The following is a 27999-nucleotide window of genomic DNA, read 5'->3' as shown; positions in this document are numbered from 1 at the left end:
GAACTCACCAAAAGCACGAGGAAATCGGATGGCTGATGAACTGGCCCGACAAGCGGCACGATCAGGAAAAGTACATCCACCTGATGGCTCTGATACCTCTCAGAGAAGGGCTGAAGAAGGTCCTATCTTTTCCCTCCCTGAAGAAGAAAAAAATGGAAAAGATGGGAGCAAAGAAGACGGAAAATGGTGGCTCCCCAATGGAAGACAATTGTTAAATAAAGAAATCACCCAGCAGATACTAGGGGAACTGCACTCATGCTCCCACCGGGAGTGCAAGCACTGTGTGATGCATTCTTACAAACTTATGCCTGCAGAGGAGTCTATATCCTAGCAAGACAGGCAGTGAACCGCTGTGTGATCTGTTTAAAGGTTAATAAGAAAGTTATAAGAAAGTTATGAAAGCTATGCCTGGAGGAGTACCACCTTTAGCAATCTGGCCATTTCAGCGGATACAAGTGGATTTCACCAAACTCCCTAAGGTCCAGCGATGGAAATTTCTACTAGCAGTAGTGGACCATTTCACGAGATGGGTTGAAGCGTTCCCCACCGTCAATGCCACTGAACAAGCATATAATTCTGGAAAAAATTGTACCCCGATATGGAATAGCCGAATCCATCAATTCAGATCAGGGAAAGCACTTCGCTTCTAAAATTTACAGCCTGGTCTGTGAAACCTTAGGGATAAAATGGAAGCTGCATACTCCAAGGCATCCAGAGTGGAACAAATGAATGCCACTTTAAAAATGCAAATTACATAACTAAAAGAAGAGACTAAATTACCCTGGACCAAGTGCTAACCAATAACTCTTCTCAGAATTCGGACAGCCCCATGACAAAACATTAATATCCCCTTACGAGATGTTATTTGGACTCCCATATTTGGGGCGGATAGAAGGAATACCTACAGTCAAAAACAATGATGTGTTTTTAAGGAATTATCGACTGGCAGTTTCTCGTTCTCTTGCAGATTTAAAAGCTAAGCGTCTGCTGGTGCAGAGCCCTCCTCTGCATTTCCCTATCCACTCTGTGAATGCTGGTGACTGGGTCCTGATCAATTCGTGGAAAGAAGAAAAGCTTCAGCCCTGGTGGAACAGACCATATCTAGTACTATTGACCACAGAAAAATCAGACTGAACAAAGGAAAAGGGGTGGACACATGCTAAAAGTTAAATAAATGGGCCCCAACAGTATCAGATAGATGTTTTCGCTGTAAGAAGGAAACGGGAACAACAGTATATTTCAATTTGGGCATGTGAGAAAGTGGAAAAGTTTTGGGAAGATCTAAATCAGGTATTAAATAAAATCACAAAAAATAACATATCAAAAAATCCAGAGATTTTTCTTCTAAATAATATAAGAAGTAAAGAACGTGGCCTCGATTTGTATGAAGCGCAAAAAAGATTTATTACGATAGCCTTAGCTGTAGCAAAAAAATGTACAATGTCAACCTGGAAATCAGAAGATAGCCTGGGAATACAGCAATGATACATGGAAATGAATAAATGTATTGAATTGGAAAAATAACATATAATTTAAGAAATAACATCACAGTATTCGAACAAATTTGGGAACCGTACATGGAACACAAAAGAGAGGTCCTACCGCAGACCACCACCTCTTGAAATGACAGAATGAGAAGTAGACGAAATGAACTGACCCAGTGTGTAAAAGTAGATGACACAATTTTCTTGTCTATTTCATTGTGTGATAACATTGTTTAATGGGTTTATTGTATTGTATATGTTGAATGTTTAGTGGGTGGGGAGGGGGGTGGGACACTATATATTCAAGAGGGAAACGTTTGTGGGTATTTTGGTGAATATGGCTCATAGTGTGAAGAAAAAAAACTTTAAAAAAAGAATAAAGGGACCTGTGGTCCCACCACCAGCCACAGAAAGAAGGAAAGAGGAGTAAAAAGGAACAGAAAAGAAAACTACAATAATGAAACTTTTGCGCTTACTATTTCAATTTGACTTATACATATCATAACTTTGCGTGTTAAACCTAAAAATTATTTTATCTCTCTATGTACTAATTATGCTAAGAACCAAAATCAAACAGATTGTTGGGTTTCTGCGAAAATACCACACCATGGCAAGTCAGGAGTCCCCTTAGTAGCAATCCCTCTCTCCCTACACAAATTATTTGATATATAGATCTTGCCGAGCAACAGTGATCCAACCATTGAAGATAAATACAAAGGGTGGTCGATACGACCAAAACCAACAAAGTCACCAACTCCTCAGTCTGGAGAGATGCTTCCTTTTGAGAAACCAACTAGGAGTTTCCAATTTCATGAAGAATTAGACCGTCACACGACTGTGAATCCCACACCCGGTAAATGGCACATATTGGGTGTGTGGACGTAAAATTTATTCATGGTTACCCGGAGAAAAGGAATGTTGGAATCGGACAAAAGGATTTATATTGACCTGTACACCTAAAGGTTGGAGTGGATTTTATTACCTGGCATACTTAATTCCCAATGTCCGTGAACTTAACCAGCTACCTGTACTAGGCTTGTCCCATGGGAAAAGCAAAAGGGTGACTGAAGGAGATCGTCTCATGTGGAGGTTTTTCCCAACATATGGAGCTGCACAAAGTGCGGTTGAGATTCAAAAATAGCAGCCACCCTAGATGAACTAGTAAATAATACGAACCTGGTACTTGGGGAAGTCCAATCCCAAGTCTGGGCAATAAATACAGAAATGGCCACCATGCAACTTACAGTCCTCCAAAAATGCATGGCCCTTGATTTTATTTTGACAGAGAAAGGGCTTTAATTGGTTCTGAATGTTACACATACATCCTGGATGAATCAGCTAATATCTCGGATTTGGTGGTCCATATTAAAAAGTGTAGAGAGAAGATCCAGGAGACTAGAGATAAATATAAAAAAGGAGGTGATTGGACATGGGGAGATTGGAATTTCGGAGGTTGGGTGCCATGGTTAATGCACTCTGCTATATCTGGCTGAATGATTCTAGTGGGCTTATTGATTGGATCAGCCATCCTACGATGTTTTATCACAAGATCCATTTGCTCAGCTACTGGAGCGAAGCAGGTGGTATTAAAAAATCCCATGGCAGATGAACAACGACAAATTCAACTCATGTTACAATTTGAGGAAACAAAAGGTGAACAATAATGCAGTTTAATCAGAAATACATGATAACGAGAAAAAAGGAGGAATTGTGAAAAACAGTTGAATATGATTAAACTCGCACCATTCTGTGAAAAATGATGGAATGCAAAGTATGTAGATAAGAGCTTGAGAGTAGACAGTACTAGCCAGTGGGCCCCTTCTTATCTCAAGCCCCAAGGATGCAAGGAACTGGTTCAGGTTGGTACAGTGACCTAAGATAGTCTATAGCTAGTACTGCGATTGCCTAATAGGGACATGAACAGGCAATGTATGAAGAGGGAAGAACTGAGTGATACCTGGATTGATGGAAGGGAGAAGGAGAATGTTGTAATGTATTGGGATTCTGATTGGAAGAAGGTAAATGAAGGTGGGGTGATGTTGAACGTAGGACTGTAGAAAAGAGTGATGATTCTGAACTTCCGGTATGTCCCCAGACCAGGGACACCCGACTCTGCAGACTCGAAATAAAGATGAACCTGTTCTTAAAAACTTTGTCTCCAGACTAAGGATTGTGAACTTTATATTTCACGGTGGGGAATGGATGGTGAACAGTGGAGTAGTGTGGGAAAAAGTGTGGAAAAGTGGGGCACAGTTGGAAAACAGATGATCTTCTGATGGTCAACAATGGGGAACCATGGGGTACGTTGGGGAACAGTGCAGAACATTGTTCCCCACAGTTCTCCTTTCCACATTATACCCCCTGCTCCCCATTATTCCCCTCTGATCCCAATTGTTCTAGTGTTCCCCACGGTTCCACACTGTTCTCTAGCTGTCCCCCCGGTTCCATACTGTTCCCCACGGTTCCCAAATTTTCCCCACTGTTATGCATTATTCCCACTGTTCCCCACTTTTGCCCTCTGTTCCCCATTTAACCCACTGTTCCCCATCAACTGTTCCACACTGTTGCCCATTTTTCCCAATGTTCTCCACTGTTCCCCATATATACCTCTGTTCCCCAGTGGTTCACACCTGTTCCTGACTATTCCCCACAGTTCCCCACTTTTCCCCTCTGTTCTCCACTGTGCCCCTCTGTTCCCCAGCTGTTCCCCATCTGGCGGAAGAATGAGGAGCAGTGGGGAACAGAGAGGCACAGTGGATAACAAGTGACGAACAGTGGAAAACAAGCGAGTAACAGTGGACAAATGTTGGTAACAGATGGGGAACAGCTGGGAACAGAGGGAAAAAGTCGGGAACAGTGGGGAATAGTGGTGGAACAGTGGGGAACAGTGGGATAAATGTGGAATGGGGACAGCTGGAGAATAGAGGGGAACAGGGTGGAACAGATGCAGAATATTGGGGAAAAATAGTGAACAGTGTGGAGCAGGGGGTTCAAATGGAGAACACTATGGAACAGTGGGGAACAGTGAAGAACTAAGGGGAAGAATGAGGAACAGAGTGGCACAGTGGGGAGCAGTGTAGAACAGGGGGGAAGATTGGGGAAAATGGGCAACAGGGCAGAAACATAGAAACATAGAAGATAGGAGCAAGAGTAGGTCATTCGGCCCTTCGAGCCTTCTCCACCATTCAATGAGATCATGGCTGATCTTAAAGTTCAGTACCCCGTCCCCGCCTTCTCTCGTAACCCCTAATTCCCTTATACTGAAGAAATATATCTAATTCCCTCTTAAATATATTCAATGAACCTGCCTCTACTGCTCTGTGTGGCAATGAATTCCACAGATTCACCACGCTCTGGGTAAAGAAATTCCTCCTCATCTCGGTTCTAAATGGTTTGCTTATTATCCTCGAACCATGGCCCCGGGTTCTGGACACCCCCACCATTGGAAACATCCCTTCCGCATCCATTCTGTCCAGTCCTGCCAGAATTTTATATGTCTCTATGAGATCCCCTCTCAATCTTCTAAACTCTAGCGAGTACAATCCCAAATTGTGCAATCTTTCCTCAGAAGTTATTCCTGTCATTCCAGGTATCAGCCTGGTGAATCGCCTTTGCACTCCCTCCATTGCAAGAACATCCTTCTTCAGATAAGGCGACCAAACCTGCACACAATACTCCAGGTGTGCTCTCACCAGGGCTCTGTACAACTGCAGTAAGGTATCCTTATTCCTATACTCAAATCCTCTTGATATGAAGGCCAACATACCATTTTCTTTTTTAACCGCCTGCTGTACCTGCATGCTCGCCTTCAGTGACTGGTGCACAAGAACCCCTAGATCTCTCTGCACTTCCCCATCTCCCAATCTATTGCCATTCAAATAGTAATCTGCCCTCCGGTTTGTATTACCAAAGTGGATAAGCTCACATTTATCCACATTGTAGTGCATTTGTCATGTAACTACCCAGTCCCCCAATTTATCCAAATCACACTAGAGCTTCCTGACCCCCTCTTCAGTGCACACAACCCCTCCTAGCTTAGTGTCGTCTGCAAATTTGGAGATATTACATCCAATCCCCTCATCTAAATCATTAATGTAAATTGTGAACAGCTGGGGTCCCAGTACAGATCCCTGTGGCACCCCACTGGTCACCGCCTGCCACTCAGAAAATGAGCTGTTTATCCCAACTCTCTGTCTTCTATCTGCCAGCCAGTTCTCAATCCACATCAATACCTTGCCCCCAATCCCATGAGCCTTGATTTTGCATGCCAGTCATTTATGTGGAACCTTATCAAGGCCTTTTGGAAATCCAGGTACACCACATCCACTGGCTCTCCCCCATCTATTTTACCTGTCACCATTTCAAAGAATTCCAATAGATTTGTCAAGCACGATTTACCTTTTGTAAATCCATGTTGACTCCGTCCGATCCCTTCCCTGCTAGTCATATGCTCCGCTATTACATCCTTAATAATGGATTCCATCATTCTGCCCACTACTGATGTAAGGCTCACCAGCCTATAATTCCCCACTTTTTCTCTACCCCCCTTTTTAAATAGTAGCGTAACATTAGCTACCCTCCAATCCATGGGAACTGATCCTGAGTCTATCGAGTTCTGGAAAATTATTTTTAAAGCATCTGAATGTCCACTTCTTTAAGTACCCTAGGATGTAGATTATCAGGCCCTTGGGATTTATCGGCCTTCAATCCCTTCAATTTTCCCAAGACCATGTCCTTAGAGATACTGATTTCTTTCAGTTCCTCCCTTGCATTGGTGTCTATGTTTCCCAACATCCTTGCGAGGTTATTGTATCCTCTCTTGTTAAAACAGATCTAAAGTAAGAATTTAATTGGTCTGCCATTTCCTTATTCCCCATTATATATTCCCCTGATTCTGCCTGCAAGGGACCTACTCTGGATTTCACCAATCTTTTCCTCTTGACATATCTATAAAAGCTTTTGCAGTTGGTTTTTATGTTTGCCGCAAGCTTACTTTCATAATTTATTTTTGCCCTCTTGATTAATCCCTTTCTCCTCCTTTGCTGCATCTTGAACTGTTCCCAGTCTTCGGATTTGGTACTTTTTTTGGCCAATTGATATGTTCTCCCTTTGGACCCAATGCTGTCTCTAATTTCCTTTGTTATCAACGGTTGAGTCACCTTTCTTGGTTTACTTTTATGTCAAATCGGTATAAATGATTTCTGCAATTCTTCCATTAGATCTTTGAATGCTTTCCATTGTCTATCCACCGTCAACCCCCCCACCCCACCATAAACCACCCAATCAATCTTACTTAACTCCCGTCTCATACCATCATAATTCACTTTATTTAAATTCAGGACCTTAGTCTCGGTGATAATTTCTTCACTCTCCATGTCGAGTGAGAATTCGATCATATTGTGGTCGCTCCTACCCAAAGGGCCTTGTACAACAAGTTTGCTGATTAGGCCCTTTTCATTGCATAATACCCAGTCTAAAATGGCCTGCTCCCGAGTTGGTTCCTCGACATATTGGTCTAGATAACCGTCCCGTAAACATTCAAGGAATTCCTCCTCCTCAGTATTTTTACTAATTTGACTAGTCCAATCGATATGTAAATTAAAGTCTCCCATAATGACAGCTGTTCCCTTATTGCATGTTTCTCTAATTTCCCTTATTATCACCTCTACATTACTATTTGGAGGCCGATATACCACCCCCACTAACATTTTCCACCCCTTGCTATTCCTCAGTTCTACCCATATAGATTCCGTATCTTCCGAGTTAATATCCTTCCTGTCAATTGTGTCGGTTCCTTCTCTCACCATCAAAGCTACCCCACCCCCTTTTCTTTCTTGTCTACCCCTCCAAAATATTGTATACCTCGGGATGTTAAGCTCCCAGTCTTGCCCACCTTGCAGCCATGTTTTGTAATCCCAATCAAATCGTATTTGTTTGTCTCAATTTCCACAGCCAATTCATCTACCTTGTTCCGAATGCTTCTTGCATTAAGATATAAAGCCTTCAGATTTGCTTTTTTCACCCTCCTTGCTCTTTCTGATTTTTCCTTACACTGCCTAACCCAACTTTTCCTATTTTATCTTTCCTGTCCTTTGCTTATCATACAGGTTCCCATCCCAGTGCCAAAGTAGTTTAAACCGCATCCGACGGCTGCACCAAACCTAGCTGCCAATATATTGACCCCTTTTGGGTTTAGGTGTAACCCATCCTTTTTGTAAAGGTCATGCCTTCCCCAAAAGAGACCCCAATGGTCCAAGAAGCCAAAACCCTATCTTTTACACCAGCCCCTCAGCCACACATTCATTTGGCTTAACCTTCCATTTTTGTCCTCACTTGCACTTGGCAGAACAGATGCAGAACAGTGGGGGAAAGTAGGGAACAGTGTGGAACAGGGGGGACAGCTGTAGAACTGTGGGGACAGATGGGGAACAGAGTGAACCCATGGGGAACAGTGGGTAATTCCTGGGAGCAGTTGGGAACAGATGGTGAACACTGGAGAACTGTGCGAAACAGAGTGTGGAAAAATGGGGCATAGATTGGAAAGAAGAGCATCTGATGGGCAACAATGGGGAACCATGGGGTATTGTTGGTAACAGTTGGGATCTGTGGGGAACAGTGCGGAAGAGATGTGGAACAGAAGGGAAAAGTGGGAGAAATGGAGAACAGTAGGGAACAGAGGGTAACAGTGGGGAACAGTTCGGGAACAGCTGGAGAAAAGTGGGGAACAGTGAAGAACTGTGGGGAACGGAGGGGAACACAGGGTAACGGGGAGAGCAATGGGGAACAAAAGGCGAACATTGGAGAAAGTGTGCAACATTGTTCAAAAGTGTGTGATAGGTGGGGAACAGTTGGGGAACAATGGTGTATTGAGGGCAACAGTGGGAAAAATTGATAAATGGATGGAAGAGATGGGGTAAAGTGAGGATCACTGAGGAACAGTGGAGAAATGGGGTGAATAGTGGGGAGCAGTGGGGAACAGATAGCGAACTGTGGAGAATGGGGGAACAGTAGGGAAAATATTGGGAAATTAGTGGAACAGTGGGGAACCATGGGGAAAAGTGGGGAACTGGTGGGAAATAGCTGAGGAACAATGGGAAACTGATGGGAAACAGTGGGGAACCGTGGGAGACAGCTTTAACGATGATGTATGGTGCACTGAGACAGAAACTGTGACACCGAATTCAGATCAATGAGAAGGTTTATCAGTGATGAAGGATAAACTGTGTCAGATACTTTGAAAACCAGGTTCACAGTGGGGAGGAGGTTTATTGGTGATGTATGGTAGACTGAGACGGATACTGTGAAACTGGGTTCACATTAGTGAGATGGTTTAACGTTGAGGTTCAATGAACTGTGACAGGTACTGTGACACCAGTTTCACAGTGTGGATGAGGTTTAAACGTGACACGAGATATATTGTTGCAGATACAGTGACACAGAGTTAACAGTGGGGAGAAATTCTCATGGTGATTTTCGGGAGACTGAGGGAAATATTATTTCACCAGGTTCACAGTATGAAGAAGGTTTAACAGTGATGTATGTTTGACTGAGGTAGATAATGTGACACCATTTTCATAGCGGGAAGAAGGTTTAATGCTGATATTTGGTAGACTGAGGCTTATACTGTGACACCGGGTACACAGTGGGGAGAGGATTTCACGGTGTTTTACAGGAGTCTGAGGTAGATACTGTTACACCGGATTCATAGTGGGGAGGTTCATCAGTGACACATGATAAACTGTCAGATACTGTGACACCAGGTTCACAGTGGGAAGGAGGTTTAACGGTTTTATACGATACACTGTTGCAGATACAGTGATACCGGTTTTACAGTAGTGAGAAGGTTTAATTGTGACGTACGATAAACTGTAGCAGGTTCTGTGACACCAGGTGCACAGTGGGGATTAGGTTTAACATTGATTTAATGTAGACTGAGACCGATTACTGTGACACCGGGTTCACAACATTGAGAAAGGTAATGTACGATAAACTGTGTCAGATACTGTGAAAACCTGGTTCACAGTGGGGAGAAGGTTTATCAGTGATACAAAATAAACTCTGGCATGTACTTTTATACCGGGTTCACAGTGGGTAGAAGGTTTAACAGTGATGTACGGTAGACTGAAACGGATACTGTGAAACTGGGTTCACATTAGTGAGATGGTTTAACATTGAGGTTCAACGAACTGTGGTAGGTACTGTGACACCAGGTTCACAGTGTGGACGAGGTTTAAACGTGAAACGCGATACATTGTTGCAGATACAGTGACACAGAGTTAACAGTGGGAAGACATTTTAATGGTGATGTTCGGTAGACTGAGGCATATACTGTGACTCCGGGTACACAGTGGGTAGAAGGTTCAACGGTGATTTACGGGAGTCTGAGACAGATACCGTGACACCGGGTTCACAATGGGAAAAAGTTTATAGGGTGATGAAAAATAAGCTGTGGCAGATAAACTGACACCAGGTTCACAGTGGTGAGTGGTTTAATGGTGATGACGGAAGACAGAGGCAGATACTGTGACACCAAATTGACAATGAGGAGAACGCTTTTCTGTGATGTACAATAAAGTGTGTAAGATACTGTGACCCCAGGGTCACAGTTGGGAGAAGGTTTAACTATGGTGTATGGTAGACTGAGGCAGATTCTGTGACACTAGGTATACAGGGGGTGGAGGATAAACAATGATGTACAGAAAACTGTGGCACATAAAGTGACACTGATTTCACTGTTGGGAGAATGTTTAATGTTGGGATACAATAGACAGAGGCAGATACGCTGACACCAGCTTCACAGCGGGGAGATTGTTCAATGGTGATGTACGATAGACTGAGATAGATACTAAGACAATGGGGGTTCACAGTAGGAAAAAGGTTTAACAATAATGTACTATAACCTATGTCAGATACTGTGACAGCAGGTTCACATTGGGGAGAATGTTTAATGTGCTGTACGGTAAACTTTGGCAGATATTGTGACACTGAGGTCACAGTAGTGAAAAGGTATTTTAACGGTGATGTACGCTAGACTAGGGCAGTACTGTGACACCAGGTTGACAGTGGGGAGAAGGTTTAACGGTTATGTACAGTAGATGTTGGCAGATACAATAACACTGGCCTTACAGTGGGAAGAAGGTTTACTGGTGATGTAAGGGAAACTGAGGCAGATTCTGTAACACCGGGTTCACAATGGGGTGAATGTATAACAGTGGTGTACAAAAAACTGGGGCAGACAAAGTGACACTGGTTTCACAGTTGGAAGAATGTTTGATGGTGATGTATATTAGACGTATGCAGATACTCAGACACCAGCTTCAAAGTGGGGAGCAAGTTTAACAGTGATGTACGGTTGACTGAGGCAGATACTGTGAAACCAGATTCACAGGGGGAGAAGCTTAAACGATGATGAATGGTAGACTGAGTCTGATACTGTGATACAAGGTTCACAGGATGAAAAGGTTTAACAGTAATGTACGATAAACTGTGTCAGATACTGTGACACCAGGTTCACAGTGGGGAGAAGGTTTAATGGCAATGTATGGTCATTTGAGATAAATACCATGACACCAGGCCCACAGTGGGGATGAGGTTTAACTGTGATGTACGGTAGACTGAGGCAGATACTGTGACACCATGTTCATAGTGGGGAGAATGTTTAATGGGTGTACAACAAACTGTGGCAGATGCTGTAACACCAGGCTCACAGTGGGTAGAAGGTTTACTGGTGATGTAAGGTAGACTTTGGCAGATACTGTGACACCAAGTTCACAGTAGTGGAAAGCTTTAACAGTGATGTACTATAAACTGTGGAAGATACATTGACACCAGTTTCACAGTTGGGAGAATGTTTTACAATGAAGTACAGTAGACTGAGGCAGAAACAATGACACCAGGTTCACAGTGGGGAGAAGGTTTACTGGTGGTGTCAGGGAAACTGACGCAGATAGTGTGACACTGGGTTGACAGTGGGGAGAATGTTTAACAGTGCTGTACAGTAAACTATGACAGACAAAGTGACACTGGTTTCACTGTTAAGAAAATGTCTAATGGTGGGATATGATAGACGTAGGCAGATACTCTGACAGTGGGTAGATTGTTTAATGGTGATGTACGGTAGACTGAGACAGATACTTTGACATCAGGCTCATATTGGGGAGAAGGTTTAACGGTGATGTACGTTAGAGTGAGGCAGATACTCTGACACCAGGCTCACTGTGTTGTTCATTTCCCTTATTTACATCTAATTTATATGCTAGATTTTTTTGTGGCAACTTGATGATGGGGTGGTGAATTGGATTAGTAAATATGCAGACGATACTAAGATAGGTGGAATAGTGGATAATGAAGAAGGTTTTCAAGGATTGCAGAGGGATTTGGGCTGCTTAGAAAAGTGGGCTGAAAAATGGCAGATGGAATTTAATGCTGATAAGTGTGAGGTGCTTCATTTTGCTAAGAAGAATCAGAACAGGACACATGTGGTAAATGGGAGAGCATTGGTGAATACAGAAGAGCAGAAAGATTTAGGAGTAACGGTACATCGTTCCCTGAAGGTAGAAACTCACGTGAATAGGGTGGTGAAGGAGGCTTTTAGTATGCTGGCCTTTATCAATCATTGCATGGAATATAGGAGTTGGGAGGTGATGTTGAGATTGTATAAGACGTTGGTGCGGCCTAATTTGGAGTTCTGTGTGCAGTTCTGGTCGCCTAATTATAGGAAGGATATAAACAGAGTGGAGAGAGTGCAGAGAAGGTTTACCAGAATGTTGCCTGGGTTTAAGCATCTGGAGTATGGGGAGAGATTGGACAGATTGGGTCTTTATTCTTTGGAGCGTAGAAGGTTGAGAGGGGATTTGATAGAAGTATTTAAGATTATGAAAGGGATAGACAGAATGGATGTGGATAGACTATTTCCGTTAAGAGGAGGAAAGTTTAAAACAAGAGGACATGAGTTAAGAATTAAGGGGCAGAGGTTTAGAGGTAACATGAGGGGGAAATTCTTTACTCAGAGAGTGGTAGCCGTGTGGAATGATCTTCCGGGAGAAATAGTGGCGGCGGAGTCAATTGTATTATTTAAGAAAAGGTTGGACAGGTATATGGATGAGAAGAAGATGGAGGGTTATGGGCATTGTGCAGGGAGGTGGGATTAGAAAGGGGTGTTTGGTTCGGTGCGGACTAGAAGGGCCTAATGGCCTGTTTCCGTGCTGTAATTGTTATGTTATGTTATATGTTATGTTAACATGGCAAATATTGAGAATTGAGAACATCTGATTTGATAGAGGTATTCAAAAGTATAAGGGGAAGAAGTGAGATCGATGGTAATATTCAAGGAAATGTTGGCAAGATATATGGACAGAATAGGTGTGGAGGGTTATGGGCATTGTGCAGGGAGGTGGGACTAGAGAGGGGTGTTTGGTTCGGTGTGGACTAGAAGGGCCTAATGGCCTGTTTCCGTGCTGTAATTGTTATGTTATGTTAACTTCCAAACATTCCATAAACTTCTTTTCTAATCAGATTTTGTTCATTTAAATAGGTCTCTTAAGTATTCTGCACAAAATTAAATTCGTTACTTGGGTTTGGTTCAATGGCACTTCAGTCTGCTTCATTATTTTTTTAGACCCTCGTTTTGTGCTTTCTGCTTTGCCCAGCAGATTCACCAAATAGGCATCCAACTCTGTCTTCTCAGCTTGACCCAACATCTCCTCTGTAAACTTAAGCAAACCAAGGAGACCAAAGTTAAAATTTTCATATTTGCATTTTCAAAAACAAAAATGGCGCTGTGACCTGTAGTTTCACATCTTAATCCCACTTGCTAAACTTGCAAGCAATTGCACCTCATCCTACAGCTGGAAAATTGCAATAGAACTGGTTGGTTAAAGCAAAGATACCTCCCAGTCACCCCATTAAAGGCCTCCAAGTTAACAACAGGTTGCAACCCGTCAGTTCAATACAAAGATCTGTATCAGGAAGATTAACGGGCTTTAAAAAAAATAATTTCCACTATTGAAAGAAAACTCATCAGGGAACACCAGGCTCTTGTTGAACAATTCCTGTTGTATTCCTCAAAATGGTTTGATCTTGATTTCAAGCAGAGTCATTTGGTGAGATTGTTGGTCCAGAACAAACTCTGCCCACACACTCCCTTAAATACCTGCAAAGTCCTGGCTCAGCTCTGCTCCATGCTAAAGCTATCAGAGCTTTACTGAAGAGGTAACTGACTTCAGATGCTGGTACGTTGAGTCAAAAACACCCTAATACTTCCCTGAAAAACACACCTCTCTCTGAAAACCATCAAGAACCTTCCTGAACTGTAATCATTGATATTTAGAGCACCAAAACCTGGTGAACTTAAATTCTGTGCACAGTATCAGAATGGCCTGCAACCAGTGAACTTGGAGGAATGAGACTGTGAACTAAAGAACTTTTCTGAACTTACACACACATTACACACATGTGCACTTAGAATTAGAAGGGGGTTAAGTTAGATAAAGTAAGTTGAAGTAGTAAAATAGTGATAAGTTAAAGTGTAATTCCATTTTCATGTTTAAAAATAATTAAAATCAACTTTTGTTTAAGTAACCATTTTTCAGGTGAATATCTATTTCTGCTGGGTTTTGAGATCCTCTGGTCTCGTAACACAGCACCAAGCTTCTGAACAACCTTAATTCTTAAAGTTATGATAATAGTCCATTAATGGACCCTTGAATCTTTTGAAAGTTATTATTTTACTCCAATTTTTTTTTTAATATCGACAAGACATAATATCATTTAACCGTTGTGTATGTGTTGTTGGAGAATTGTCTTTCCATTCAATCAGAATTAGAGTTTTGGATGCCGTATTTGAGAAAAGATGTGCTGGTGTTGGAGGAGGTTCAAAGATGATTTACTTGAATATCAGGAATGATAGGGTTAGTTTATTAGGAACAATTGTTGACTCTTCGACTGTACTAGTTGGAGTACAGAAGGATAAGGGGGACCTCAGAGGCATTTCAAATGCTGGAAGATATGGCAAAGATGCTTCCCATGGTAGGTGACTCTACGACAAGAGAGCATAATTACAGGATAAAAGGGTGATAAAACAGATGTGGAAAAATTGATTTTGTCAATGGGTTGTGAATCTGTGAACTGAGATCATTGGGTATATTTAAGGCAGAGATTGACAGGTATTTGATTAATCAAGGAATCAAGGGTTATGGGTAGAAAGTTGGGCAGTGGGGCTGAGTGGCAGAATGGTGGAACAGACTCGATGGGCCTACTTCTGCTCCTAGACCTTGTGATCTAAATCCTGTGGAAGACCTAGACAACCCTCCTCTTGTATTCCATTCATAGAAAACAGTCTACATGGTGGTTTTATGTCATGTGAACCCATTTCCGATTGAATGCCATGTTACAAGTGACCCAATGCAAATTCTGCATTGACAGGACTACAGCTTCCTGATTTTAAAAATTGTTATCGAGCAGCTCAAATGAGATTTCTTGCTTCCTTTTTTGAAAGAGAAACATTGACATCAAATAAAATAGGAGAGAGAAAAGCAGAAGAATTTATCTACAAGTGGGATTTGATATTAATGGTTGGTGATAAAGATACACCATTTTGAAACATTTGTTTAATATATGGAATAAAATAAATGATGAAATTGGTCTAAGTGAATGTACATCACCCAGAATGGCTTTGATTCAAAATCGTCGTATCTTTTTCAAAGGATCATACATTTCTGGATAGCTGGTTTTGTTTCGTAAGGGGATTATAAATTTGGAAGATTGTTATGAAAAGGGGTCAACTAATGTCATCAGAGCAACTGATAAATTATTATCATATAACTCATAGCAATCTTTTTTGCTATTTCCAATTACGAGCATATTTGAAGGATAAGTTCGGACCAACCATGTTATACTGAAATAGAAATTCTTCCTAGAGGAATTGTTAAAAAATTTACTTCGATAATGGCCTCTTCATTACAAGTACGAACTTTTAAATGAGGAGTTCTTAAGTCGAGACAAAGGTGGGAAATGGATCTGAATATTGTAATTGATTGGCAAATATGGGCATATCCATGTAAGGATCTCAATGTAAGACATAAATTAGTTCAGTTTAATTCTTTTTACATCAGTAATGTAGCAGATGTCACCAAGGATTTTATCTGAAGCTGCTCTTGGAGTAAGGTGACTCAGGCAGTTGGATATGAAAAGCTCTATAGGAAGATAATTTGGCCACAGAGATCACGTGATCCAAGGGAGTTGTATTAATTCACTTCAACTCAGCATTTTGGATCTATTGACCAGAGTTCCACACTGCAGCAGTGATGAAGGAATTCACAACTAGTTTTTTTCTTCTACAGTTACTTCTTACACCAGAGAAATTGAATAGAATAATATCAGAATTATCAGATCAATGTTTTAGGGGTGGTGAAGATGTAGCAACTTCCTTGCATTCAACCTAGCTTTGTCCTTATGCAAGATCTTTTTGGGGAGAACTACAAATTTTTTGGAACAAGTTATAGGAGTTGTTTTTCTGCAAAATCCAACCTTACCTTTATTAGGAAATATTGAAGGAACAAGGATCAAATTTAAACTATTAAAGTATCAATTGAAATTTGTTAAATTAATGTTAGCGGTGATGAGGAAATGTATTTCACTTTCTCGGAAATCAGATATATTTTTAGGGATGCCAAGATGACATGCAAAATTTCAAAGTTTTATGTCTTTGGAAAAAATTACATTAGTTTGAGAAATATATACTCTATGTTTTTGCAAATTTGGCACCTGAATATTCAAATATTAGACTTCAATTTATAATAATGCCCTTTCCATCCTTCTAGACATACGAGATTCTCCTCTAAGTTGTAAAATGTTTATTTAGATGTGTTGGATTTCCTCGCCACCACAAACTCTGGGGAAGCGGAGAACTAACACAGGGCACCAGAAAACAGGAAGACCACACACAATCAACATCTGAGAAGCAGAGGATTCAATCCACAGGTCAGTGACCATGGAACCAGACCAATGAGGGGTTCTGCTGCTGAAGGACCCACATAGGTGATAGGCTATTGGAAATTAGAGGAGAGGAACCCAAGCAGGTTGTGGGCTTCTGGAGAAAGCAGTCAAGGAACTCACACCAGGCCGTGGATTGCTAGAGACTGGTTCGAAACTGGCTAAAAGAGTATCAGGTATCAGACTTGTGATATGAGTGGGTGCTAATCCTCAACATTCATTGGAGCGCTTTCATCCCTAACGTCGAAGTACTCAAGATGGCAGAGGTCGACAGCATCGAGTCCACACTGCTGAAGATCCAGCTGCGCTGGGTGGGTCACACCTCCAGAATGGAGGACCATCACCTTCCCAAGATTGTGTTATATGGCGAGCTCTCCACTGGCCACCATGACAGAGGTGCACCAAAGAAAAGGTACAAGGACTGCCTAAAGAAATCTCTTGGTGCCTGCCACATTGACCACTGCCAGTGGGCTGATATCGCCTCAAACCATGCATCTTGGCGCCTCACAGTTCGGCGGGCAGCAAACTCCTTTGAAGAAGACCGCAGAGCCCACCTCACTGACAAAAGGCAAAGGAAGAAAAACCCAACACCCAACCCCAACCAACCAATTTTCCCCTGCGACCGTGTCTGCCTGTCCCGCATCGGACTTGTCAGCCACAAACAAGCCTGCAGCTGACATGGGCATTTACCCCCTCCATAAATCTTCGTCCGCGAAGCCAAGCCAAAGAAGAATTGGTTCCTAATCGTGTCAGAGGTTCAAAACAGGAGCACGCATTGCCAATGACTTGGATTAGTCTATGAGCATTGAAAGAGAATCCACAAGCCCTCAGTGACTTAGCCCAGGGATCAGGGTGGGGGGGGGGGTGGAAGAGGGGAAGGGGGAGAGCACGACTCTCTTTTGCTTCTTTCTCTGACTGCAAAAGGCATTTCAGGCAATCTCTGCCAATGGCGAATCTGTCTGCCTCACAGCAGGAAAAAAGCAATTTTGTGTGATATGACACTTTTTAATTACATGACAGTAAATTGTCTCCTGAAATAGAGAGAGACGTTCAAGTTTCAAACTATTACAAACTCAACTTGCCAGAGCTACCTGGATTATATCTCATCCCCCTTTTCCTTTGCAAGGACACCATTGATTTTATCACAACTCCTATGCTCCATCTGACCAGTGACAGATTATATATTTAAAAATTGTATATTGACATGTTTTTGAAATAGATGGATTGTAGGAGTTGTGTAGGTCACAAACACAAACACTTCACAAAACAGCTCATACTTAAAATGCAAGTTTTAATGGTTCTTGAGATACTAAGAACAATGGAATGTTTGCTTTATTAAAACCTGAAGAATTTGTGAAGGAAGGAAAGACTGCTGGTCAAACGGAGAGACCATCTGTTGATTAGGTGTATTTTTTAAAATTGAAACTAAGTCAATAGAGTGCTGAGAGATGGCAGCGGTTTGAATAAGCAAGTTCTTGATTCAAGTTCCTGCGCAGACAGGCTGGAGTCCGTTGGCTCATGATTCATCCTTTTGAAGAGACATAGTGGACTTCAAAGGAAGAAATGGTGGCACATGTCATGTGATGAGACATTTTGGAGAAACATTACAAACGAGATGCAGAAGTTGTTGTCCATCCTGTAGGGAAGAGAGGATTGAACATACAGTCATCAGAGATGGTACAGTTACATAGTCTTCTCCTTCGACCAGGAGTAACAAGTGGATTTTAAGGAGAAAGACCACTTCTGTCTCTTTGAGATCAAGAGGGCAGCCTCGTTGTGTCCATGGAAATGGCCACTTTTGAAGAATAAAGTAAAAGTGATCTTGTATTTGCAACATAACCATTTTTAAATGGTGACTGAGTTCAGTCCTTGACTGGGTTTATGAAATCATTGTGGAAGAAAATAGCCACTCCACTGTCTCTTTGAAAAGAGAACAGATTCATCATGTGGAAGAGATTCGGAAACCTCCTGCAAGAGAGGAAAATAAACTCTCACAGAGTAAGTTTCAGAGCAATGTTTCTTCATCCAAGAAATTCAGACGAGTTTGAAAGAGGACCGATGACGATGTTTCCAAATACTTCAGTAGCTTTTGAGCCACAATTTCCATGGACAGGGTGTCAAACGACTCAAATCCAGATACAACCCTTCACAAAGCTCAAGTCAACCAGGAGATACAAACTCCTGACTGCAATGTTGCTGTGCACATTTGCTACATTATTGAAGTCTCACATTGCTTACAACAGATATTCAAAGTCAAGCAATAACTGAAATAACAGAACATTACAGGACGGTACAAGCCCTTTGGCCCAAAATGTTGTGCTGATCTAGATATTTCTAACAAAAAAAATAATGCCCTGTAGCGGCTACTGCGGTAGATGTTACTAAATAAAGGCAAACACACACAAAGGTAGTCAACTCAAGACTGGTTTATTGCAGACATACACAGACCTTTTATTTTCTGCCTGTTAATGAGCTCGTTAGTGAATACCTTCTGGTCCACAGGACCAACAGGTTAAAGCTACGAGCCATTAGCGCCCCGCACCTTTAGGCAGGGGCTTCAACTGATCCACTTGCTGTACTTTGGCACCCAGCTCTGTTAGCCCGCGATCTGTCAATTAAGTCTATGAATTGACAGTGGCGGTTCACAATACCGCGCTGTGCACTCGCTATATCACACCCCCCAAAATCGTCACTATAACTTAAGATGCCAGATACGCTTGATTTAGGCAGACGTCCATGTCGCCTGGGTTGATGGCACTGAACTGGTGAAGTAGGGTCCGTATGGCGGGTTTAAGTCTGTCCACGCTCAATAGCTGCGGATGCCCTCCGATGTCCAATGTATATACCACTCCATATCTCTTAATCAAACAAAATGGTCCTTCATGTGGTTTTAGTAACAGTGCCCCTGGAACCTGTCTTCATACAAATACAAATTCAGTGTTTAGTAGTGATTGGGGCACTTGTTGCCGAGGTTTGCCATACCAGTTGGTGGAGGATGGTTTGCTGTTAGCAATACCCTTACGGAGTTGCTGAAGGAATTCCATGTCTGAATTGCTTCTGAAGTGAATATCTCCTCGAACTCTAAGGGCCAGACAAAACAACAATTCTGCAGATGATGTAGACAGATTTTCTTTTGGAGCTGTTCATACTCCTAATAGAACCCAAGGTAGTTCATCGACCCAGTTGGGGCCAGTGCTTCAGGCCTTCAGTGAAGATTTAAGTTGATGATGGAAACGTTCCACCAGGCCATTGGACTGCGGATGGTACGCAGTAGTGTGGTGCAATTGTGTACCGCAAAAATGAGCCAAGGAAGCCCATAATGCCAAAGTGAACTGTGCTCCACGGTTATGTATGTCGGCACTCCAAATCTAGCAATCCAATTTAAGATGAATGCTCTCGCATATGCCTCAGTATTACTGACTGGTAATGGAATGGCCTCTGGCCAGCGTGTGAAGTGGTCAACTACCATGAGAATATACCTCATGACCTGTGATACTGGTAATGGTCCAACCAGATCCACGTGCACATGCACTAATCTTTTGCGTGTTGTCGGGAATGACTGCAGGGGTGCCTTGGTGTGGTGCGGAATTTTCACAGATTGGCAGGATATACACGTTCGGGCCCATTGAGTGACGTCTTTTTTCAGCCCATGTCACATGTACTTATTTGACATTACTTTGACTGAAGTCCAGATGGATGGGTGTGATAGATTGTGAATGTCATGTTGTGGTGCCACCTGTTGAATGTCGAGTCCAGTGATAGCTATACTGTGTGCCTGTATATCCGGATCCGCAGATTGTGCCGCAGCCAGTTCAGCAATGTTGACTCCACCTTGAATATGGCACACACTTGATCTAGAGAGCACATCTGCGACCAGATTGTCCCTTCCTGAAATATGACGTATGTCCGTAGTAAACTCCGAAATGTAGGACAAATGTAGTTGTTGTCTTGCCAACCAAAGATCTGTGAATTTGCTCAAGGTGAAAATTAGAAGTTTATGGTCTGTGAATATGGTGAAATGTCGACCTTACAAGATATAACGAAAGTGCCTTATAGACAGATAAAGTGCTAATAGCTCTCAATCAAAGGTGCTGTATTTAATTTCTGCTGGTCTTAGATGACGACTCAAGAAGGCAAGGGGCTGATAATGGCCATTGACGTATGTTCCAGATCTGCACTCACAGCTGTTCCTGAGGCATCAATGCAGTTTCAGGATTTGGATGCGCAAGCATTGCTGCTTTGGCTAATAATTATTTGGCGGACATAAATGCAACCTCTGCCTCTGAGGTCTAGTAATGTTTTTGTTTGGAGCAGAGATGATGTCAAACAGGGGTTGCAGGATGTCAGCAATCCCAGGAATAAATCTGTGATTAAAAAATTATCATTCCCAAAACCTTTTCCAGCCGTTTGACAGTGACAGGTCTGGAGATTTTATGGATGTCGTCTACCTTGCCTGATAATGGAGATATGCCGTCTGCTGTAATTTTATGCCTTAAGAATTCTATGGTTCACTTGCCAAATTGACACTTCTCAAGATTAATTGTCAGTCCAAAGTCTTGGAGCCATTGGAAAAGGCAGCGCAAATGGAGGCGGTGACCTTGCTCATTTTGACTGCTACAAGGAAGTCGTCCAAATAAATAAGCGCAAAGTCTAAATCTCTGCCAAGAGCGTCCATAAGCAACTGAAAAGTTTGCATGGCATTCATACCAAATGGCATTCTGAGGAATTCATAAAGACCAAACGGCGTAATAATTGCTGTCTTGGTCATATCATTCTCATGAATTGGTATCAGATAATATCCCTTAACCAAATCAATCTTTGAAAGTATGCGGCAATGATGTAGATGGGCGGCGAAATGCTGTATGTGTGGAATTGGGTATCTGTCAGGTGTTGTGTCATCATGAAGCCTACAGTAGTTGCCGCAGTGCCTCCATCTGCCTGTCTCCTTGACTACCATATGCAAAGGTGAGGTCCAAGGGCTCTTTGAGCATCGGATGATACCCAATTCTTCCATTGCTTTAAATTCTGCCACAATTTATCAAGCACCAGACGCTGAGCCCTGACATGGGCCAGTGGGCCTGATGTGTCAATGTAATGAGACCCACCATGGACTATTCTTGAGGCATTGGAGTTCAGGGTGAGAATATGGGGAAATTCAGGGAGTAGACCAGTATATGCATCCATGTGTAACGTATGTACTCCGAGCTGTGAAACTCTCCCCTTGATGCACGCCAGTGGATATGTCTGAAAGATGGTGATGTGAACTAGTTTACTCTGCTTTATGTCTACCAATAAGTTGTGGGAACATAAAAAATCCACACCCAAAATAGGTTGAGCGACAGAAGCGAGGACACAATTCCAATGTAACGTGGTTCCACCTATTCCGACTCATCTAGTGCCAAAACTTGGAATGGCAGTTTCATTCGCCCCTCTCAGGGTCAAGTGCTGTTTTTTGAGTCCTTTCAAAATAGGTCGGCAAACTAAGTTCAGCACCTGTGTCTACAAGAAATTTGTGCTTACCTGCATCGTCCTGAAGATACAATAGGCCTGTATATATGCCAGCTTCCAGCGCTCTTGTTTTCCGACTTCTTTTTGTAGTAGGTACATGCTGGATGCACTTATGGGCATAGTTTCCCCAGTGGCGATGGTAAAATCACCACTCTCGATGTACATCAGCATGTTCCTCTTTCTTGGTTTGGACTGCAGATACTGGAGTTTGGTAGGATGCGGGAGATGCTTCTGCAACAGAAACAGGATGTATTGGGGCAGACTCTTGTGTCGGAGTACGATAGAGCCTGTCAGCCTCTTGAGCCACGTCATGGAGATGGTGAAAATCCATGTTACCAATGTGTATGGCCACGTGAGCGGGAATTTTTGACAGAAATAAGGTTTAAAAAAGCAGACAATGGGAAGGACCATCTGACAACGCCAGCATCTCATTCATCAGGTATGATGGATTCTTGTCAGTTTGGCCTCCCACGTTCAAATCCACGCTCATCAAGTAAGTTCCAATGTGTCAAGAAGAAACTACCGGAACCTGGTGCCCTGGTCTTCTGCTGGAGGATGAGCAGAAAACTTGCTTACTGGCAATGCAGTGGCCACGCCCAATGTAATCACGACTTGCCAAAATTTTGTGTCTTCCGCCATTATACCCCAAAAATGAAACTGGGTTTCAGCTTGAAGAAACCAAATTTGTGGCTGATGTGTCCAGAAAGGAGGCAAATGAAGCCCAACTGCATTAACTGTCATGGCGGCAGCAGTTGTTCCTGCTGTTGAAATGTCCTCCTTTTCCATAATGATTCAAATTCATTAAATCTTAACTTTGGGATCACCAATGTGTAGCGGCTACTAAATAAGGGCAAACACAAACAAAGGTAGTCAACTCAAGACTGGTTTATTGCAGACATACAGATCTTTTATTCCCTGCACGTTAATGAGCTCATTGGCGAACAACTGCTGGTCCATAGGACCATCACGTTAAAGCTATCAGCTTTATAGCCCTGGGCCTTCATCTGATCCACTGGCTGTACTTTGGCGTCCAGCACTGTTAGCCCACAATGTGTCAGGTAAGTCTGTGAACTGACGGTGGCGCCCTCTACAACCTGTTTTTCTTTCACCCATGTATGCCTGTCTAAGAGTCACTTAAATGCTCCTTACGTGATATTGTAATGAATAAATACATTTGGAGAATTTGGTAATATTTGCGATTTTGGTAAGATTTAGTGTAGGTTACATACATACATACATACCTTTTAAAACAGATCTTATTTGAAACATTGAAGATTTATGCACATACACAAGTAGGTGTTAACCGAACTGATGTCATAAAATGAATGACCATTGTTTGGAAATGGAGCCAGGATGGCTGCAAGTACCTTTCTGCAGGGTGCTTACAGGAAAGTCACTCCTGGGTTTTGTTTATCTAACAACAGCTTGAGCAGAAGAAAGAACTCCTGTTGTTTGGAATAAGAGGAATGGAACTCTGTGGTAGCTTAAAGAAAGAAGTTACCATCTGGAAAACCCTGACGGGGCAAGTTTGATCAGCGAGACATTGAGGTGACTCATGGTGGTACCTCAGTTGTGGAAATCCTGGAACAACAAATCACTCTCTGCAAACCCTACAAGAACCTTTACCTGAGCGGTAAACATTTACCTTTCGAGCACCAAAACCTGGTGAAATTTATACATGATCAATTCTGTGCACAGCAGAAGAATTGCCTGGATCCAGAGAACTTGGAAGTAGGAGAAGAGAGATTGAACTGTGAAACAAAGACCTTTTCATAAAATTTAAACACATTACAAACATGTGTGCTTAGAATTAGGAGGGGGTTAATTTGGGTTAGTTAAGTTAAAAGTTTCATTCTATTTTCATGTTTAAAGTTGATTAAAAAGAACTTCTGTTTTAAAAACCACATGTCCTGGTGAATGTCTATTGCTGCTGGGTTTTGGGGTCCTTTCGACTTGTAACAATATCTTCTTAGATAATGACAATTTGGCCTGTTCAAAGTAGGAAATGGCTTCTACTAGCAGGAGTTTCTATTTGAGAAAAAATATTGATAGGTGGCTGGCCACATGTTTCCTAAAAATTAATACCCTCTCCCTCCCTAAACAACATTCAGCCCTGTGACATCTTTCTGCATTGCATTACTGGGACCACCAAGGACCTGACCCATTTCCCATCTCTCCTTGCAATGCCAATATGGCAGCTCCCATTAAGAACAGACAAATCACATTTTAATTCAGCAAGCAAGATGAAAATCATCCTGACATCCTGCTTAAAAAGAAGGGGAAACAAACCTTCCTAATTTTGTCACTTCATTTTAATTTTGATTCACATGGGGCATTAGTAAAAAGTGTCCCATCCATTTTGTCACCAAATTATGAGTAGAATCATGATCGCTGTTCATGAAAACCCAAAACCTTCAATGTTACACAGATAATCTAGGAAGAATTCTGTAACAAAAGTAAATAAAACATTGAAATAATTTCCCCCTTATAAACACAGACATTGTAGTGCCAAGCAACGGGGCAAGCAAAAAAGGCCAAATCTCTGCAACACTCAGACAGTCCAAGATGGCACAGACACCCCTTCATTGCCAAGAAGGAGCCCGCGTCTAGCACCATGTGCGGGCTGAGGAGTCCTTCACTTCGTGTAGCGGCCAGCCGGCCGGAGAGTGACGTAATGATGCAAGTCTGCTGGAAGTCAAAGGGTACGTCAACAGAAGTGGCCAGGCCAGCAAGCACATGTGGGGAATTTAAACCAGTAAATCCAGTCTTTGTTTTACACTACCTTGTGTGGACGTCTCTTTATTTGGTAGCGCTGCCGCAGCGGATGCTACATGGTGATAACTTCTTACTTGCTGCAACCAAATAGGTCTGCAAGATACACCAACCAAAATAGAAAACATGACCAGAAATTCAGAGATCATAAATTTAAAAGGTGGTGAAATCTTTACGCTGTATTGTTAACACCAAAGTCCCTCTATTTTTCAAGGCATTCGGACAAGTAACTGAGAAACATTACATTTTAAACACATGGTGTAAGGGATACTTGAATGTGAGGAGTCAAGCAAGTGCTAAATAAGGATGAAGTATAATGGGTTAACTTAAGGATAAGGGATACTGGAATGTGAGGAATCAAGCAAGTGCTCATTAGAAATGAAGTTTTATGGGTTAAATCAGGGTGAAGGGATGCTGGAATGGGAGGAAGGGTTAGGAAGGGTTATAAAAGTATAATAAAATAGGTATCTTCAAAACAGGATAGCAAGTAAATAGCTTTAGCAAGTCTTGGGGATTGGTTAATGAGTAAAGAACAAAGACATGATATTTCCTGGCTAACAAGTTTGCAGATAGGCACATAAACTGATAAGAAGTTAGAATCCACGTGGGTGGAACTACCTAATGCTAAACCAATGCAGGAGGCAGAAGAATGTTAGGGGGAAGGTATCTCTGTACTGAAATGAAATGTATAAAAGTTAGGTCTGCCTCAGTATCTGTGTGTATTCCCAGGGTAAGGGGAAGCACCCAACTTTGCATTGTTGTAATAGTATAATAAAGATCTTTGTTCTCAATTTTGTCTCGAGCAAATTCTGTGAAGATACTTCTGCTTCCCACACGGTAAGTCAGGATCAGAAGGGGAGGAACATTATTGTTCAAGTGACACAACTTTAAAAAATATCATCTATCTTGATGAAGAATGTGATCCTACATCAGGAAAAACGGATGGAATCAGACACATTCTATGAGCATTGGGAAGCAAAGAAAAATGGATTGGTTTTCCATCCCTTCCGAAGCGACCCGACTTGCGACCGTCATGGAGCCCGATTGATCAGTCAGATTCCAAAACGGTCGCAAGTCGGAGATTTCCCCCGTGTGAGGAGCCCTGAAGTCTAAGAGCCTATTTTTAACATCAAATGATTTGCCAAATGAGAACAGAGACATGTGCGGATTGAGTTTGTAACTCAGTGTCTCGGGGTCCATCGGCTGGGGGCAGCCATCTTAATTTCTGTGCGCATGCGCAAGTCATCAGTTCGCGCTTGCGCTAAGCTTTCGCTTTGTGGCCGTCATTTGGCACATGTGTATCAGCCGCACATGCGCAAACCGAACGCCAAGTGGCGAACCCATCGCGCATGCGCCAACCAAAGACGTTCCAATCTCCTTCTTACCCCTCTCCCGCCCCCTCCCGCTGCCAGTTACCCCGCGGCCTCCGGCCTCGCACCGACGCCTCAGCTCCACCCAAACACCCTGTCGGTACCAGCCTCTCACGGGTGGGTCCCATCGGGCTGCGGGTCGCCCGCTTTCCCTGGACCGCGCGGCTGAGGAAGGTCCCGGCGCCGCCGCTAACTTCTTCCCGTTAGACCCGCTGTGACGCGACGGACCCCGAGCAGAAGACGCCACCGTCAACTTCCCGCCTCCTCACAGCAAGAGCCAATCAGCACGCGAACACGCCCATCAATCTAACCCTACTTCAGCTTCCAATTCAATAGCGGCCTCACCGAATCAGCCCATTGGCTTGTGCAACTGAAGCAACCAATCAGCGAGCGATACAACACAGCCACACCCAATCAGCATCGCAAGACAGAAAAGAGAGGCAGTCGAAGGAGCAGGAGACCCTTCGGCCCTTCCACTTACTACTACCCCAACTATCAAATCATTGGGAAACACAGGATCACTTTGTGCTGGCTCCTGGATTCCTCTGATCTCAAGAAATACATTGTACCCCAACTACAAGGGAGACTATTTATTATCAATCGCTCCTTCATCTTTATTACTGCTTCCAATTTAATAGAGGACATAAGTGTTGTGTCAGCCAGCTGGACCGCCTCAGGGAACCTCATGGAGCAAGCAATCATGGTGAGAAGGCCCCGTGGGAGGCCGGTAATGACCCTACAATGTCAATGTAGACGTGGCTGAAACTATGTGGTGCTGACTTGAATGTCTGGGGGTGATGCCTTCACGTATGTCTGCATTTTGGTCATCTGGCAGAGTGTGCAGGTCTTGGCCCAGTGACAATCTGTTTCCGGAGTCTCTGCAAGACAAACCTACTGACCACCATTTTGACAGGACTGATGGCTGGGTGCGTTAGGTTGTGCATCTCATCAAAAACTGTCATCTCCATGCTGCCGGCATGATGAGGCAGGGTTTGCCATTGAAATGTCGCAGAGGAATGTCTACTTATCAGGGTCGATGGCAACATCCTCCAGCCTGAGCCTTGAAACTGCTGTGCTGCATGCAAGGATCTCAGGGTCTTCCTGCCATCACCTGCCTAGGGCGAAATAGTCTATTCCCTGGGACAGGGCCTGGACAGACTTGATTGCGAGGTGAGGTAGTGCGTCACCCACGATGTGTTGAATGTCTGTCGTGAACTCAGACTCATATGAGAGGAGTCGCTGCTGCCTGGCCGACCACGGGTCCAACACTTTATTGAAGGCAAAAGTTAACGGCTTCTGGTCCATGAAGACTCTGAATTGTCTACCGTCCAAAAAATACCTGAGTGCCTGACAGCCAGGTACAGCACCAATTGCTCTCAACCAAAGGTGCTGTAGTTGAGTTCAGGTGGCCAGAGGTGTCTGCTAAAGAAGGCCAGGGGCTGCCATTGCCCTTCGATGAATTGCTCCAGTGTGCCTCGTACTGGTGTGCTGGAAGCATCTACTGTGAGAATTTGGGTGTTTCTAGCCTGGTGTGTACCAGAAGGGTGGTGTTGGCCAGTGCGTCCTTGGCCTTCAGGAACCCCTCCAAATCCTCATTGTCCCAGGTAATGTCTTTACCTTTCTCCACAAGATGCGGGCCACTAACGATATGAATCGTTGATAAAAATTAATCGTACCGGTGAATTCCTGCAACCCCTTCACTGTGGGGGGAGGTTTGTTGAAGTACAGAACAGCCTCTACCTTTTTAAGCAGGGGTTTAGTTATGTGCCTATTGATTTGACGCCCCAAGAAGTTGAAAGTTTCCAGCCTGAACTGGCACTAAGCAAGATTTATAGTTAGTCCAAATTCCTGCAGACGGGCGCACAGTCACCTTA

General features: G+C 43.0%; 1 protein-coding gene and 1 long non-coding RNA gene across 2 annotated transcripts; both read right to left on the bottom strand.

The window, feature by feature from the left end:
* Window positions 1-14: 14 nt before the first annotated feature.
* Window positions 15-26323, bottom strand: LOC138750528 (uncharacterized). Its single transcript, XR_011349376.1, has 3 exons — window positions 26234-26323; window positions 24766-24851; window positions 15-137 (listed from the first exon to the last, which is right to left on the bottom strand). It is a non-coding gene; the product is annotated as an uncharacterized lncRNA (long non-coding RNA).
* On the bottom strand, window positions 12388-26384 carry LOC138750527 (endophilin-B1-like). Its single transcript, XM_069912613.1, has 3 exons — window positions 26241-26384; window positions 21996-22214; window positions 12388-13195 (listed from the first exon to the last, which is right to left on the bottom strand). Exons 2-3 carry the CDS (start codon window positions 22152-22154, stop codon window positions 13010-13012), a joined length of 345 nt encoding a protein of 114 aa, XP_069768714.1. The 5' UTR covers window positions 22155-22214; window positions 26241-26384; the 3' UTR covers window positions 12388-13009.
* Window positions 26385-27999: the final 1615 nt, after the last annotated feature.

Source organism: Narcine bancroftii, unplaced genomic scaffold, assembly GCF_036971445.1.
Source record: "Narcine bancroftii isolate sNarBan1 unplaced genomic scaffold, sNarBan1.hap1 Scaffold_164, whole genome shotgun sequence".
Classification (NCBI taxonomy): Eukaryota; Metazoa; Chordata; class Chondrichthyes; order Torpediniformes; family Narcinidae; genus Narcine; species Narcine bancroftii.
This window is presented reverse-complemented; position numbering and strand designations above follow the sequence as displayed.